Source organism: Hyperolius riggenbachi, chromosome 9 (genome assembly GCF_040937935.1).
Source record: "Hyperolius riggenbachi isolate aHypRig1 chromosome 9, aHypRig1.pri, whole genome shotgun sequence".
NCBI lineage: Eukaryota > Metazoa > Chordata > Amphibia > Anura > Hyperoliidae > Hyperolius > Hyperolius riggenbachi.
Window position 1 is genome coordinate 93,448,114 of NC_090654.1, and position 17,882 is coordinate 93,465,995.

Consider the following 17,882-nt stretch of genomic DNA (forward strand, 5'->3'; position numbering starts at 1 on the left):
TAGTATTCTTCTACAGTGGAGTAACCAGGGACTGGCTGAGGCGAGAGAGGCTCCAGCCTCAGGGTGCAGTGTAGGAGGGGATGGGCTGAGACAGAGACGAGAGAGGCTCCAGTCTCAGGGTGCAGTGCAGGAGGGGGTGCCCAACTCACTCAGCTATCATTTGAAGCAGAGAGAAATAAGAAAAGGGGATACATGGCAGTGACTGCAAGCCAGATAACTAGAGATTGAGGTGTTGGGGGCCCTGGGGCGCCTCTAAAGGTGCGTACAGACGCACTACTATAAGGAACAACTGTTCCGTCAGACCCTCCTGCAGAGCCGTTGTTCCTTATAGTAGTGCATGTGTGCGCACCTTTAGTCTAATAGCAATCAGTGTGTGACGGCTGTGGTGGGAGGGTTGGAGGGGCGCACTTTGGTGTCTCAGCCTTGGGTGCTGGAGGACCTTGTCCCAACTCTGGGAGTAACAGTAGTGGCTGGAAATGTACTACTGCAAATCAATGGTTCTACAGTCAGACTGCTACTTTAGGGTAGTCCTGGTAGATGCTCAAAGCAGTAATCACAGCCATATAAAAAACAAAAAAACAAAAAAAAAAAACAGGTCACCTGTTTATAAAAATAATAATAAGAGGAATGATCAAGAAAAAAAAATCTAAAGAACTGTTGCTCTGCTAGCAGATCCTCCCTCCCTTTTAAAACAAAAAAGTCCTATAATGTAATTCTCTTTACATTTCAATCTGTAGCTAGCTAAAAAGTTTCAAAAATGCACTCTTAGCACCTTTTTGCAACCCTGTCTACAGTACTTTATTTGGAGTATTGATGCTATGACACATTCTACAAATTCCCACCTTGCTGCATGAGTTTTTGGCTAAACGGGGCAGGATGCTTTATTATCATTTTCAACACCTGAACAGTGACTAACAGCAAACTCTGACACTTCAATCTGACAATTTCTGTTAAAAAGTAATTTTTGCCATTATTTCTTGCACGGTATAGAGCAGAACTGAAATCTATAAGTTACTCAACAAAAATGAATTTCCATTTAAAGCAACAGAAAATGCAGAACTGAAACACCACAAGACTTCAGAACAAAATTGTTCTTCTGTATCCGGTACCAGTGTGAATTGCAAGCTCAGCGAGCTTGGTTGGGGCTCAGACAACTTGGTACTGTGCCAGAAACAAAATAAAATCTAGTTAACTTGCTACCTAATTTAGTGGATGGGTAACCCTAATTTTACCTCTTTAAAATGTAATTCAACCCCACAAAAAGTTTTTTTCCTGGTTGGACAATTGGCAACGTTTCCACTGCCTGTAAAAATCATATAGGTCGTTTGCCCATCTTGGTGACACAATGGACACACCTGGACAAGGTGAAAACATGTATGAACAAACCCATAGCCGAAGGAAAGCATGGGCCCATTCTGCATGTCTGCTGGTCTGTTGCCACCTGCTATGATCCAGTAGCAGATTTCATGAGAACGGACGAAAAAGTTGACCTGCATTTCAAACTGTTATTAAAGTAGACACCGGAGAAGAGTCATTTTAGTGACAAATCTCTGGGAGAGAAAACAAAGGAAGTTGTTCCCGACAAGGATACAAAGGTCCTAAAAAGGGTCTAAAATAAAAATAAAAACCTTGTTGTAATTGGAGTTCCACTTTAAGTAAGCCTAACCTTAACACTAAGCAGCTATGAGTAGAATAGATCATGAAAGATAGTGTTCAATGAGTGTGTTTTGGCGTGTTTCGTGGACAAACGCCACTTCATCAGGGGATGCCATAAAGGCAATAACGTTCCAAAACAGTCAAAGTATCAAAATACAAGCTGTACATAAGGCCTATAGAGGTGTAACCATGCCCAATTTGCCAACATGTGTCATTTGCCAGGATCAAACTTAATTTTGTAGGTGACACTGTGGGGCATCAATGCTGTACAGATGTGTTGCTAGGCAAAAGCCAGGCATCATATTCCAAGTCTATGGAGAACAGAGGAGGGATGCCGGGAAGGGTGGAATGACTTCCATCGACAGGGTAGGGAGGGGACTTGGGCATCAATTGTCACTTAAAGATCCAGCATGCTGGATTATTAAAGGAGCACTATCGATTAACACGTTTTTTTTTCAATTGAGATAGGAAATGTTTAGGAAATGCTGCTAAGTACTGGTGTATACATTTGAATTCTTACCTATTTGTTTACTGTCATCTAATTCTTTTTACACTTTTCTGACAGCAAAACTGACAGTGTCAGTGAACCATGAGGGGAGGCAGAATTCCCTCACACTTCACTGTGTGTGTGAGAGAAAGCTCTGCCTGTCTCTGACTGAGCTCTCTGCAGAGAGCAGAGGAAATGTATCTTAGGTGCAACATAAACATTTGTAATTGTGTGTGCGAAGCATGAAGGACTTTTCATATAGCTCTGCCTCAATATTACACTGTTCTTAGCATTCCACACTGCAGAGATTCATACCTCTGCAAATGAGACATTCCAAATGTAGCTAAAATCTACACACAATGAATTAAAGCTTCTGCCTATGATATTTAACATGAAAAGTAGGAAAATGTTTACACAGCTACTTAGACATTATTTGTACATTGTCATTTTAGAACATTTGGTTTGAGAATGTTCCTTTAGAGGGAACCTGAACTGAGTAAAATTACAGTATATTCTGGCATATAAGACTACTTTTTAACCCTTGAAAATTATCTAAAAAGTCAGGGGTCGTCTTATACGCCGGGTGTCATTGATGCCGGGTGATGCGCCCTATCCTGTTACCGCTTCTCAGATCTCGCTGCTGAGAACTGTAGTGAAGTGGTGCAGGTGCACGTGTGTGCGATCTGAGAGGCAGAGAAAGAGGTAAATAGGATACAAGGGTGGGCCAGACGGGTGAAAGAGGCATGTTTTTGGGCACAGCATGATCTATTCTTCCATACCACTCTGATAAACAGGTAGACAAGGAGAGCTGACCAATCCACTTAGGGAGAGGGAGAGTTGACCAATCCAACCAGTCAATCCCCTGTATACTGTTATATACTGGGTACCACATACGGTATAGCACCAGTACATGATGTTTTTTTAATTTGTATTTGGTGTGCGTTGGTAGTATTATACGACGGGTATATCCCAACTCTATAATTTAACTGGAAAAGTTGGGGGGTCGTCTTATACGTCGTAATATACGGTATTTAAAATAAACACGACGTAGCTGCAAATGAATATTACATACTTACCCTGCAGTCAGTTCCTCTCAGAAGCTCACCATTTTCTTATTACAGTGATCCCTTCCAGTTCTGACAAGATATTGTCAAAACTGAAGTATACCAGTTGCTGTCAGTTATATATCAGCTGCTGTCAGTTACAACTGAATGTGCAAGGTAATGTCCATGTTCCCTATGGCTCAAGTGGGTGATATTACAGTTTAACAGTGTGCTGACCAGGAAGCTGTTATGGGGTAATGGCCATTTTTAAAATGGAGGACGGAGAATTCCTTCGATCACAGGGGTCAAACAGAATGCAGAAGAGGAGAAAGAGATTGATGAGCAGACTACATGGGAGGTAAGTATGACTTGTGTATGGTTATTTTGACTTTCTATTTTCAGTTCAGGTTCTCTTCAAGTGACCTCTGGGGAAATCTGTACTAATTTTCTAGATTCTACCTAACCAGCAAGGCATTGGGTCTTATTTAAGTTACTGTGAAGTACACATGTTGCCCCCTTGGTGCAGGAAATTCCTTAATTTGACTGTTTATACTATAAATGGGGTGGCCTTTGAGATGAATGTCACTCATTTCTCCTGAACACCAACCTTTCTCCTCTCACTATTGATTTTACAGTTAGATTGCCTCTTAAATAGCTCTGTTGGATGCAGATTTACCAATGGGAAGTCTGCCCCAAAATATCTATGATCAACAGCATTTTCCCTCCCTTTGGAGGGAACTTTAATCCTAATGGGTTTTTATGCATGGATTTTCTAATGTACATCCATCTGTTATTTTACCCTCTGCCAAAACCTGTTCAAAATTAGAATATATAAAAGCTTTCTAATGAAGAAGTGAACATTTCTTTATAAAACGCATGAAGGAATTTTGTGTGTCTTCCCTAATTTATTTTGCATCAGTTGAAAGGATCCGCACCGTCTAAAACAGGGGTCTCAAACTCGCGGCCCGCAGGCCATTTGCGGCCCTTGATGCAATATTTTGTGGCCCGCTCCGGCAAAAGCTTCCTTATAGTTCGCTTCAGTGCTCCCAAGTAATCCGCCGCATCCCCGCCGCTAAACGAGGGCTGCAGAGCCCCCAAATCGCCCGGGGGGCAATCCGCAGGCATTTCCTGGAAGGGGCAGAGCTTTCAGCTTCAGCTCTGCCCTTCCTGACATCAATCGCGGCGCATCGCCGCCTCTGCCTGCCCCTCTCTGTGAAGGAAGAGTGAGAGGGGCGGGCAGAGGCGGGGATGCACCGCGATTGATGTCAGGAGGGGCAGAGGGGGGGGGGGGGTGAGCTGCTGATTGATTGATTGATTCCCTTATGCGGCCCAGCCTCATCCTGACTTTGCCTCCTGCGGCCCCCAGGTAAATTGAGTTTGAGACCCCTGGTCTAAAACATAGGTATTTATTAAAGCTCTTTAAAACATCACAAGCAAAATATAAGTGTGTGCTGGGTCACCATGACGCACGGTGTTTCGGATATAATCCTTCCTCAGAATAGTTCCAGTACACACTGTCATATTCACACATGCTATGCCCATTATATTACACAGGCAGAGGACCTGATAGAAGACTGCAACCTGTCTTAACAATTTGCATATATACATATTCATATCAGCAGGAGCCAATTAAACTGAATCTAATGTTTGTAAACAGTGCAGAGATCTCCATATCAGAAACAACTGAATAAGACTTACATCAGGCTGGTCAGGCTTCAGAAAGCTCCCTCCAGTAGATCCATGCACCAAAAGGCACTTCCTTATTTGTCCCAAGATATGTAATACACATTTCCTGAACTACTTGAGTCATCGTGCCATAGATGCTACACAGCGGGGTCGGCTGATCCAAAGCTCTGCCGACTAACTACCGCATCACCTCCATGGTGGGACACTCCCTTTGCTTCCCAGCCTATCAGTAAGCCCCCGACAGCTTCCGCTCCTAGGACTCAGCCTATCTGTATATCGCCGCCAGCGCCCACTCATAGGACTGATTGGTGGGATGTTTGCCCGCCTTTGGTAGTGACGTCATGCGCAGTCTTAGGTGCGGACGCACCAATTGGTCTGAAGTTATTCAGTCCTATGAGCGGACGCTGGCGGCGATTTACAGATAGGCTGAGTCCTAGGAGCGGACGCTGTCGGGGGCTTACTGATACATATTCTTTCATCTTTCTGCCTATGTCATGTGTACGTCTGATCGAAGCCAGCTGGCTTCAGGGTAATTGGTCACCTGGCCAGAGGAAACTGAATGCTAATGGGATGGTCTGTATGACAATAGGAAGTACTTTGAGTTTCTGTATGCAGTTCCTCTGAGAGTGGGTCACTGCTAGTTGGATTGTCTGCATAGCTTTTGAACTCTGTGACATGTAGACACCCAATTGTCCCAAAATACAATCGGACTAATTTAGTCTGCCAACTTCATAGGCTATCAGGAAACTCTGGAATTTACATATGACAGCCTGATGGAATGTTGAAAAGCCTTGCTCAAAGTTGGCACCAATGTGTTTGTCACCTGTAACCGGGGGGGAGGGGGGGGGCAGGAAAAGTCTTGACATTTGCATGTCACAGCTAGCCCAGATGTGACTGGGGGCTCGGCAGACGGTGATGTCACACTTTGGGGAAATTGCATTAGATTGTGGGACTGAACATCCATTGCCCGGGGCAACACTTGGGACTATAAGAACCAGATCGGGACAGTCACAGATCTTCTTCTCCCGAGAGTAGCTCATCGCTAGAGATGATCCAGAGGAAATCGGAAAATTCGTGTCTCTCCACGGTTGGACATTTGCGCTGGTAAAAGTTCAATTAACGTTTATCCCATTTTATTTTTATGCAAACTTGTCTTGCTGTGTATCCTTGTAAACTGTTATTTTGTAACTTTCTACTTTGTTTTTGTAAATCTTTTGTATATATTATTTTCTGCATTGTTCCACTTTTTTCCTGGAATATTAAATCATTATTTAATAAGTTTGACTTCTGCTGTACTAAACTAACACTCATAGCCTAGTAGAGGAGACTGAAGTGTAACGGTGTATAAGTCCATGCCTGATTGTATGATCGAGCAACACTACCATATAAGATTGTAATTGCATTGTGCGTATGGGGCACTTCCGCGCTCGACAGCAGAGTGGGAAGTCTCTGAGTGGCTAACAGTATCGTTCGGAACAACTGTTAGTGGTTTTGCAATCTTACAGTGTAAGATTGCAACTGTGTGTGCCTGTATTCGGCCTAAAGCGCAAAGCTGACCCGAATCCGAAAACGCGGATTGCGTGCTGAGCACTCGTCAGCAGAGTGGACGTGTCTAGCAACAGCTAGTGGTGGCAGTGAGAAGAGTTTGAGGGGTCACAGCCTTGTGGTAGCTCGACTAAGGCTGCTTCCCCTCTCGTTCTGGTCAAACCCGCAGTCGGGAACCGTATACGCAGGCGTGCCGCGGGCCGGTTCCTGACATCTATCTCATCAGTTTACTTTCAGTTCAGGTTTGCCTTAGGAGGCCAATAATTACCCGTGAAAATTGCGAAGATCCTATGAAGTTCATTGAAGGTCTCTGTGGTACACAAACCTCTGCTGTTGTTATTAACCATTGGTAGAACCAGCAATGTGCTAACACACAACTTCTACTGAGTTAATAAGAAATCGGGGGAATGTGGAGTTTGTTCGCAGTCATTAATCGGTGAGGCTGGAGGGACTTTGACCTTCACTTGTCACACATTTACTCTACATTCCTAATGTTACCAGGGCAACAGTGCAGAAAATGAGTAACAGGCATAACAATAGCAGGTGATAGTGTGATGAGGGATGTCACTTGAGTTTCCTTTTACACTTGCATTGCAAGTGCATGTTGTGTTACCCTGTTTTACCGCAGGGTAAAACAACAGCAATGCAAGTCAATGGGGCCTTTTACACTTACCGCGTTGAGGTGTTCATCCAGCCGCAATCCTGCACAGCCTGCAGCGCATTACCACAAGCACGCCCTAGTGCTTGCAAGTGCTTGGCGTAATGACACAGTAAGGCCCTGTTACACTTAATCAGTTGGTATGAGTTTTTTTCTTCTTCTCCATAGCTGTCCATTGTGAAAAAGATTTCAGTTAAAACGCCTTAAAGAGAACCTGTACTGAGTAAAATTATTTAAAATAAACACATGAGGTAACTTCAAATGAACATTACATAGCTACCTTGCCATCAGTTCATCTCAGAAGCCCACCATTTTCTTCTTACAGCGATCCCTTACAGTTCTGACAACATTTTGTCAGAACTGAAATATATCAGTTGCTGTCAGTTATATATCAGTTGCTGTCAGTTACAGTTGAGAGGAGAACTGATGTGTCCATGTTTCCCTATGGCTCAAGTGGGCGATGTTACAGTTTAACAGTGTGCTTACCAGGAAGCGGTTATGGGGTAATGGTCATTTTCAAAATGGAGGACGGAGAATTCCATTGATCACAGTGTACAAACAGGACGCAGGAGAGGAAAAATAGATTGAGGAGTAGACTACACGGGAGGTAAGTATGACTTGTGTATGTTTATTTTGACTTTTATTGTTCAGTTCAGGTTTTCTTTAAGTGTGAACCGTGCCATAGGAAAACATGGGCATTACTTTGAAAATCAGTTGTTCTTTCAGTTATAACTGAGAGCAACTGATTACGTGTAAAAGGGGAGCGTTGCGGCACACATGCATGGACCAACGGGAATCACAGGGAATCCTAGTAATTTACTTCCTGCCCAGCAGGGAGTATGTCACTGAGTGGGGGGAGGCACTATGCATATGGCCCTGTTGGCGCACTCTGCCGCAGGGTCATATGAAGAAGGATTTGCACGGTGCACTGATCGCACCAGCATAGTTTGTAAAACCGGCCTTAACATTAACCAGAGGCAACCTTGGATCAAAAAATTCATACTTACCTAAGAAGAGGGAAACCTGTGGATCCTGTAGAGGTTTCCGATGTTCTCTACGCTGGGAGCCTCTGGATGATCCAGACCACTCTCCTCTTCATGCACAAGCACCGCCATGTTACACCCGCCCCTGCGCAGTAATACATCTCCCTCCAAATTACTTCTCCCTCTGAGTGGCGACGTCTCGGAGGGGGAATAGTATTTGACGCCTCCCACAATTTTAGCGGCAGCAGGGTGAGCCGTCTTTAGGCTTCCTCTGTGCCCAACTGACTGGACGGTGTAATAATACGTATGCTACTAACAGACATGAGACAGAATTAAATGCTGTACAAGAAAAGGTGCTATACACAGATCTTCAGTCTCTGCTAACTCAGAACAATCAATCCATTCTCTTCAATGCCTTACAGTGCTCAGATATTTGTTAGTCAATAAACTCCTGAAGCTTTGCAAACTAAATCTGGTTGGTTCCTGTACAAACCATGTAGTAGCAAATCAAAGTTTTGAAACAAATAAATATAAACCATCCATAGCAGGCACTATTTTGCTGGTGCTAGTTAGGATGTCACACTATAGGCCAGTGCACACCAAAAACCTCTAGCACAGGGGTCAGGAACCTTTTTGGCTGAGAAAGCCATACATGCCACATATTTAAAATGTATTTTCCTGAGAGCCATACAATATGTTAAAAACTGGGACAGTGCGCATGTGCAGCAGAGGGCTCACGTTCCTGTTGCTATGGTGATGTGTATATTATTATTATTATTATTTAGTATTTATATAGCGCCGACATATTACGCAGCGCTGTACAGTGTATATATATATATCTTGTCACTAACTGTCCCTCAAAGGAGCTCACAATCTAATCCCTACCATTGCCATATGTCAATATTATGTAGTGTAAGTACTGTAGTCTAGGGCCAATTTTTTTTAGAGGGAGCCAATTAAATTATCTGTATGTTTTTGGAATGTGGGAGGAAACCGGAGTGCCCGGAGGAAACCCACGCAGACACGGAGAGAACATATAAACTCTTTGCAGATAGTGCCCTGGCTGTGTATACAGTTGATCCGCCGGGCAGCGGAAGTGACGGACACGTCTTCAGCTTCTATTGGGTTTCAGCAACATCAGCAATTTCCCAGACAGAAGAAATACCAACTAACAGCTTGTACAATTATCTAGCTGACTTGGGGGTTGATTCACTTTGTAGGATGAGATCCACGCACTTTGGCCCAATGGGATGCCTGTCTAGTGACAGGCAGCCTATTGGGCCAATCAAGGTGTGGGGAACTCATCCTACAAAGTCACTGGACCTGACAGGGTCCAGAGTAGGACAATTGGAGCAGCTGTTTGTTTTGGGGTAGCATGAGTAAGTTAGTGCATGCTACAGCAGTAGCCTACTTTGAAAATGTTACTTGCGCTGCCACACAAAGCTGCGCTTGCTCTGACAGTGTAGCTTAGTGAATCAACCCCTACTGATTTGTATGTGAGCCAGATGTAGCCATCAAAAGAGCCACATCTGGCTCCCGAGCCATAGGTTCCCTACCCCTGCTCTAGCAGATCTGCTAACGCTAGAGGCTTATGAAGCAGATTTTCAGAGCGATTCTAGGCATGTTTAGAGAGGTTTTCTAAATATGCCTAGCATTTTTTGGAGTGTTTTTGTGAAGCAGATTTCATAAATTGTTACAGTAAAGCTGTTACTGAACAGCTTCTGTAACAAAAACGCCTGGAAAACCGCTCTGATCTAGCGTTTTCAGAGGGGTTTTCCACTTTCCTATAATTTAACATTGAGGCAGAAACGCCTCAGAAATCTAAAAAATGCTGCAGGACAGCAGTTTGCGATTGGGGGAAAAACAAACCGCTCTGGTGTGCACCATCCCATTCACTTTCATTACCAAAGCCATTTCCCCCCTGCAAGCATTTTAAAAAACGCTTCAGAACCGCTCTGGTGTGCACCAGCCCTGAGGCCCAGTGCACACCAAAACCGCTAACAGATCCTCAAAACGCTAGAGGTTTTTGAAGCAGATTTTCAGAGCAATCCTAGGCATATTTAGAGAGGTTTTCTAAACATGCCTAGTGTTTTCTGGAGAGTTTTTGGTGTAGTAGATTTCATATATTGCTACAGTAAAGCGGTTACTGAACAGCTACTGTAACAAAAATGCCTGGAAAACGGCTCTGCTCTAGCGTTTTTCACAGCGGTTTGAGCTTTTCCTATACTTTACATTGAGGCAGAAACGCTTCTGCAAACCGCAAAAGTGCTGCAGGACCCACGTTTGCAGTTTGCTAAAAACCTCAAACCGCTGGTGTGCACCAGCCCATTGAGATACATTAGCCAAGCGTTCTCACAGGCGGAAGCGGTTTGCGAAACGCTTCAAATACCGCTCGGTGTGCACCAGGCCTGAGGCCCAGTGCACACTGGGCGGGTCCGCCGGCCGCATCCGCTTGAAAATCCGCGTGGCTAATGTATCTCTATGGGCTGGTGCACACCGGTGGTTTGAGGTTTTTAGCAAGCCGCAAACGTGCCTCTTGCTGCACGTTTGCGGTTTGCTTAAAACCTCAAACCGCCGGTGTGCACCAGCCCATAGAGATACATTAGCCACACGGATTTTCAAGCGGATGCGGCCGGCGGATCACATACAAAATCCGCTCGGTGTGCACCCGGCAAATATCGGCTCTCTGCTCCCAAAACCGCTAGCGTTTTGACAATCTGCTAGCGGTTTTGGTGTGCACTGGGCCTGAGAGTGCTTTCTGAGAGCTTTTCTGAACATCAGAGCTTTCTGAGCACTTTTTAACCACCCTGGCGTTCTATTAAGATCGCCAGGGCGGCTGCGGGAGGGTTTTTTTTAAATAAAAAAAAAACTATTTCATGCAGCCAACTGAAAGTTGGCTGGTAAAGTGCCGGCTGCGTGTGCTGCTCTTTATTTGATGAAAATCGGCCCAGCAGGGCCTGAGCGGCAGCCTCCGGCGGTGATGGACGAGCTGAGCTCGTCCATACCGCCCGGCTGGTTAAAAAACACTCCTATTGACTTAGTAAAATTGCAGTATAGCACAATATTCATGGCAATATTCAAATATTCTATTCATGGCAAAAATGTAACAAAATTATGATCATCGGACATGTCCAAACATTTCAGTCAGCCGAATGCGGTGGGGGAGTGGCGGTAGATTGACGGCCTATAGTGTTGCACCGTATCGAGCAATGCAAGGCGGCGGTTCGGTAGATTTTCAATAGATTTAATGATGAACTCTACTAAAAATCTGTGTGCAGAGTATGGGGGGGGGGGGGGGATTCAATCCCTCTCTCATAATATTCAGATCAGAGAAGAACTGATCTGTTTCCAACATTGGGTGGTTATCTTAATGTGCATGGTAAGCCTAATACCTTCAGCCGCAGACCAGAAAGGAGTATGAACATCAGGTGATGTGATTAAATTCTGATTCAGACACTGCTGCAGCCAAAAGGATCATCAAGATGGAAACAGGAAATTTGGGCGCCACGATAGGGTTCGATTAAATTTATCAGCAAGGAAGGTAAATTTGTGTGCCCGATAACTATTGGGATTCAGGGCTGTAGGGCGGTCAAAATTCCCTTCATTGCTTATAAATTTAATGGTACCCTATGGGGGCACACACATTTCCATCGCTAGCAAGCAAGATGTGTGTGTGTGGGGGGGAAGGGGGGGGTTTGTTAATCATCAGGAAGGGTGTTTGTGCAAGGGGGGTCAGTTAGACGTCAGGTAGGGTGTTTGTGTGAGAAGGGGGTTCAGTTAGGGTTAAGCTCCAGGAAGGCTGTTTATGTGGGGGATGGTTAGAATAAGGCTTCAGGAGGGGTGTTTGTGTGTGTGTGTGTGTGTGTGTGGGGGGGGGGGGGGGGGGTTAGGGTTAGGCAGCCGGAAGGGTGTTTGTGCAGGGGGGAGGGGGGGATGGTTGATGGTTAGGCATCAGGAAGGGTATTGTTTTTGGGTGGGGGGAGTGGTTAGGATTAGGCAACAGGGGGGAGGGTTCTGTGTGAGAATAGGCTTAGGTTTACCTATAGTAAAATATTGGTATTTAATACCGATATTTTAGTACCAGAAACCCTGGGAGCCCAAAGTTCTGAGCTGTTTTTGTACACCAGAAGACTGCCAGGCAATTGGCATAAAAATAAAAAAATAAATTTGGTAGCCTCCATATCGCTCTTACTAGGGTTTATTTTTTATTTATATAGCACTGACCTTGTTCAAGCACTTTACAGAGTATATCGTCATGCTAGTAACTGTCCCTCAGGGGGGCTCACAATGCAGGGCAGTTCTAGGCCTATAGGGCCCTAGAGTTAATAAATTGCATGTTCCCCATCACTGTAGATTTGGGCACACTATTGGGATGCGGTAGCCAGAGGTGGCCCCCAGTATTAGGTAGCCCCCAATATAACTAGCCAGAGGTGGCCCCCAGTATTAGGTAGCCCCCAATATAACTAGCCAGAGGTGGCCCCCAGTATTAGGTATCCCCCAATATAACTAGCCAGAGGTGGCCCCCAGTATTAGGTAGCCCCCAATATAACTAGCCAGAGGTGGCCCCCAGTATTAATTAGCCAGATGCAGCTCCGTTCAGCATAGGTAGCCAAAGGAGCCCCTATATTATTTTGTTGGATGCAGCTCCCCTTCCCTCCAGTGTAGGTACCCACAAGAGCTTCCAGTACTAGGTAGCCAGATACAGCCTCCCCAGTATAAAATGCCCTCACCGTATAGATAGCCAGACAGTCACCCTGTAGGTAGCTTTAGAGAGTTTAGGTAGCCAGAGAAACAATATTTTACTATGGCTAAACCTAACCCTACTTTCACACAGAACCCTTCCCTTGTTGTGCCTAAACCTAAGACCCGCCCCTTGGTGGTGCCTAAATCTAGCCCCCTTGGTGGTGCCTAACCCCAAATCCCCCTCCTAAAGCAACCCACCTCTTCCGCAAAGCCATGATATGTGGCTATGAAGGTAAATCCATCATAGGGAAGAGAAAGCAGACAAAAAAAATTGGCTTACGGTTAACTTTTAGTGCGTCCAAATTTCCTTATCATGCCTCAAAATGAGGCTTTTATGACAGGCGCCTATGGCAGCACCGTTCTCACCGAAATGACTCCTGTGCCCTTTTTCCCTGCTTCGATCTGAACAGCAGAACAATTCCTGGGGTTACGCAAACATCAACAGATATGAGGCCGACGTCACTCCTGTCATTCAAGATAATTCAGGTAAATTGTTTACCTATTATTACACTGCTGCTTCCTCCAATCATACAAAGTAGACAATGAGTCCCCTGAAGACATCCACCACCTACAGAAAATTACCGACACAAACTCTGTGCTGGTTGCTGGAGTGTATAGGACCCCAGCACCTATTCGGGCAAAACGGGTGAGGGTAAGTTAAGAGTGGGGAGCACATTTAGGATAGGGTAACTATCACAGGCAAACTTGAGCTGTAGAAATGCCAGTAAAATGAGAAATGAATCAGCGAGGAAAACTGACTTCTGTAGTTGTTGACAGCACAATGATTATGTAAGAAAGGAAAGAATCTGGATGTGTTTCACTTGCCAAGAATGTGCTGATCGGGTGACAGAACTTTAAACTGCCGCTGACACACCCTGAATAGGCAGGTGACTGGAATCCAACACCGCAAGACATCCCGGATCTGATTACTCTATGGATCGCCGCAATACACAATTCCCTATTCATTATTAAAGACTAGTGACAACCCCATGGGGTCATCTCCTACTGTGTGACCTGAAAGCCAACCAAAAAAAAAACATACAACTTCTATGGCCATTAGTTTTCATTGGTTGAAAGAATAAAATGAAAGGTTTACCACCAGACAAATGTGATACTTTGCCTTTACGTGCATTCACAAGTCGCCCCACTGCTTAGTGACTGTAATGTTTTTCTTGACATTCATATTTTGCTTCTGATTGTCATGCTAGTTCATTTCCTTCACTATCATATCCTCCATTATGAATTGCAGATAGTGTGTTCCCAGTTTCCAAACACTACCCTCTCAAAGCACACCTGACTTGGACCAAAAGGTCCTTCTGTGTCCTCCGGGTCTCCTCTATTGCGCTGATGTCCCCTCTAAAACATCTGAATCTAGAACTCCAGTCGCAGGCTACTTAGCATGCATGGTTCTGACTTTGCCCCTTTTGATTGCGCTCCCGTTGCCAGCATCGTTCTGCGCAAGCGGTTCTGAAGAGAATTGGGGACAGATGGGACCATGCATGCACTGTAGCGCAGGACTGGAGTTCTACTGGACTGGAGCATTACACACTTGAGCATGAGGACATTACACAGCTCAAAGTCATGTGACAAGAGTCTGCAGACTTGCCCAAAAGCACTTAAAAATGTCTACTGAATCTGTTGCAAGGAATGTATAGGACTCTTCACTGACCTTATTACTACCTGCATCAGGCGACGATACGTTTGTCTCCCCAGCATGCAGTAGGAAGCCACATGGCAGTTCGCCTGCAAAATAATTGGACTCATTACAAATGAGGGAATTCTACATCTACAGCACCACTCCAGAACTAAGGTAGCTCTTTCTGAGCAGCCATTATCACTGTCACGTAGTATTAATCGTGCTTTATTTTCACCAACCTTTCACTCAACTCTCTGTATGCCCACTGAGCAAGGCAGTGCCCAGTGTCAGTATTACTTTTTCTTTAGTGGGGCGGGGCTATGTGCAGGAGCCAGGGGATATGGGGCTTCGGGGACAGATTCGGGGGAGAAGAAACAGCAGATAATTATAAGTTACAACTAAGAGGACCCATGAAATGTCAAATTTCACTAGATATCCGCTTTAACTTTTCTAAAACAAAAGTTTGACATGTTAAAACTGAAGGTATTTTTGATAATTCAGGTTGGAGTGAGGATATGATCTCTCCCATGATGCATCACTGCTGAATATGCAAATCATCCTTTATTGTCCCTGTAAGATAGCCACGCCTCCAGAACCGCTGGAATGCAATGATGTGTCAGCTTGTTAATTGTATAGAGCCACTAAAATGTGTTGGATTAGTGTGGCTCTGTACAATTAACAAGCTGACACATCATTGCATTCCAGCGGTTCTGGAGGTGTGGTTAGTTTACAGGTATGACAAAGGATGGTTTACATATTCAGCAGTGATGCATCATGGGAGACATCATATGCTCACTCCAACCTGAATTATCGCAAATACATCCTGTTTTAAAGGGGTGGGGGTTGAAGATAAAAACGGACACTTACCTGGGGCTTCTATCAGCCCCCTGTAGCACTAATGTCCCACGCCGTCCTCCTCCGATCCGCCCCGGTCTAGCGTGCCATGCGATCCAACTGTGGCTGTGCGGCCACTCGCTCCCGCGCGTCATCGGAAGCTTACTGCGCAGGTGCAGTACAAGAAAACTTTGTACTGCGCCTGCGCAGTAAGCTTCCGATGACGGGAGCACGCATTATTCTTCTAGTTAGGAGGAGGACGGCACGGGCCATTACTGCTACAGAGGGCTGATAGAAGCCCCAGGTAAGTATCTGTTTTTATTTTCAACACCCCCTCACTGAACCCCTTTAAGAAGGCAAACTTTTGTTAAACTTGGCTGTGATGCATTTCTAGTCTTGTCAGCAAAAATGTGTTGTCAAGGTAAGGAAAAACATGGTAGCATCCAATTAGCGTCCCAATTACATTACTCTGGTCCTACTTAGTGACATTTCACAGCTCTTAGATGATGAAAACTATAAACAAAAGGGTTGTCGCATTGAGCGACTGACAAATACAGGTTCGCTAATAGGCTCTGGACTTTTTTTAGTGTTTGCCCTGAGCTCCGCAATACTGAGATCAGCTGTAGGAGAGCACGGAAAGGCCACTCTGGCTGCAGCACAATTCAGGAGGGGTGAATACAGACCCATCTGTACAGAAGTCCATCTGGAAAGAATCAACACACAGGCCTCACTCTGCCTCTTGCCTGAAAACTGTTCATTTCTTCCACAGCATGTAATCCTCAGATACAAATTTAGCCTGGAAACACGCGCCAGCGCCCTTGATGTGCGACTCCATCACGTGTACTCGTCTGACTGTCTCGTTCCCCCGGCTGTACCCGCAGAAAGTACTGGCCTGTGTTCAATCACAACTTGCCACTATTTAATCCATTGTTCTGGCAGCCATTTTGTTCTGACAGGAAAAAATAGGCTTGCTGTTGAAAGCCTGGAAACTGAAGCTTTTAATAAAGTTCCCAGGCCAATTTCTTCTCTATTATTTCATGTTGTCACTTGTATAATTACTGAGGAGCAGCTGTTGAAGTTATTTATAAGCTCTGGGTAATTACCTGAAATTCTTCTTCTTGCCAAATTTCCACTATGCTCTGCCCAGCAGCTGAAATGGCAAATCACACGGAGAAATTAGAGGGAAGAATCACACTCAATATTTCCTGCTTCCTGTTTTCATTTTCCTTCATGAGAGTAACAAATGTACTTTCCCTCTGTCACAGCTGAAGGACGATCCATATAAGATCAAGGCCCTTATTTATACTGTAGTGCCCCCCCCCCCCCCAGGCCAGCGGTGGGCAAACTACGGCCCGTGGGCCACATCTAACCCGCGTGCGCTGTTACACCGGCCTGCCGACAGACAGACCGGCCTGCCGACAGGCCCCTCCCTCCCTGTAAATTAGCGAGCGGGCAGCGGGGGATTTTGAAACTCACCTCCGCTCACAGTCCCATGTTGTCTCCATGGCAACAGGATGTCACATGACGCGAGGTCAGGAAGCGCCGCCGTATTACACGCTGGCAGTCAGCATGTAATACGCTGGTATGTCCTGACGTCACGTCATGTGACGTTCTGTTGCCATGGAGATGACGCGGGACTTCCGTGAGAGGAGGTGAGTTTCAAAATCCCTCGCTGCCCGCTTGCTATTTTACAGGGGGGGGGGGGGAGGGGGGAATTTTAAAGAATGCGGCTCGGGCCTCATATAGTTTCCCAAGCCTGCCCTAGGCCAACGTTCTTGTTGCCACCCTTCCATGTGCAGCAGTGTCCTCCCATTCCATGTGCAGTTCCCTAATCGATATGTTACATTCAGGCACAGTGTGACGCCGTCGGTATGACATATCGAATGCGTCATGGAGTTACCAACGCTAGTTCTTCGCAAACCAACCAAACTGACAGTTTTTGGTTTAAATACACTTTTTTTTCCCTTCGCCAAAGGGCTGGAGAAATCTTTTCAGGGTCAGGTAATTAGCCTCCTGTTGAAAAGATTCTCTGCCAGCACAGGGGACCCCCTGAGGTGTTTATGACCTCATCCATCAGGTGAAGGGTAGATATCAGTTGACAGAAGCTCATAAATTGTAGCTTTCTCCAGCCTAATCGGCACCGACACACCAGGAGTCCGACACCTAGCTGCCTTGTGGCCTGAGTTGAAAGGAGACAGGAATGATCCTTATCACGCCATCTGGGCACCCAAAGATTCAACAAAACTGTAGAAACTGTATTTAATAAATAGGCACAGTTTGGTAATATTTCTGGTGTTCCCAAGATCGCAGTTCCCTCAAATTCACAGAGTTTATTAGATTCCACATGACACTGGTCCTGAGAGATTTTCAGCCCTCTGGATCTTTCGGAACCAGTGCCAGTAAGGTGAAAGGGGGGGATGGTGCTATTAGCGATCCAGACTCCTCGTGTTTGGTATTAGCAGATTCACACACTTACGCTGATTGTGAATATTCATTCGGGTTCTTGATATTACCTACGGGCATGCTGAGAGCGGGCAAAATATGAATTGGCCCAAAACCTCTCCCTGCCTAAGGGGGCATTGCCTTATTCAAATTGCAAGGCTGGACTTGT

At 45.3% G+C, this 17,882-nt stretch overlaps 1 protein-coding gene across 5 annotated transcripts in view; it reads right to left on the bottom strand.

Annotated features, from left to right (window-relative positions):
- MTMR11 (myotubularin related protein 11) overlaps positions 1-17,882 on the bottom strand; it is a 191,311-nt gene that overhangs the window by 140,721 nt on the left and 32,708 nt on the right. For 2 of the 5 annotated variants that reach the window (XM_068253202.1, XM_068253197.1), the window contains exons 2-3: positions 16,375-16,421; positions 14,471-14,544 (exon numbers count right to left, since the gene is read on the bottom strand). The exons of 2 other annotated variants lie outside the window; for them this stretch is intronic. Coding sequence is in view for 1 of the 3 variants with exons in the window: in XM_068253197.1 (XP_068109298.1) it covers positions 14,471-14,517 (47 nt within the window). In the remaining 2 variants the exon portion in view is untranslated. Of the gene's footprint in view, positions 1-13,300; positions 13,326-14,470; positions 14,545-16,374; positions 16,422-17,882 lie in introns of those variants that run through there. One more of the 5 variants, XM_068253203.1, reaches the window with a different exon arrangement.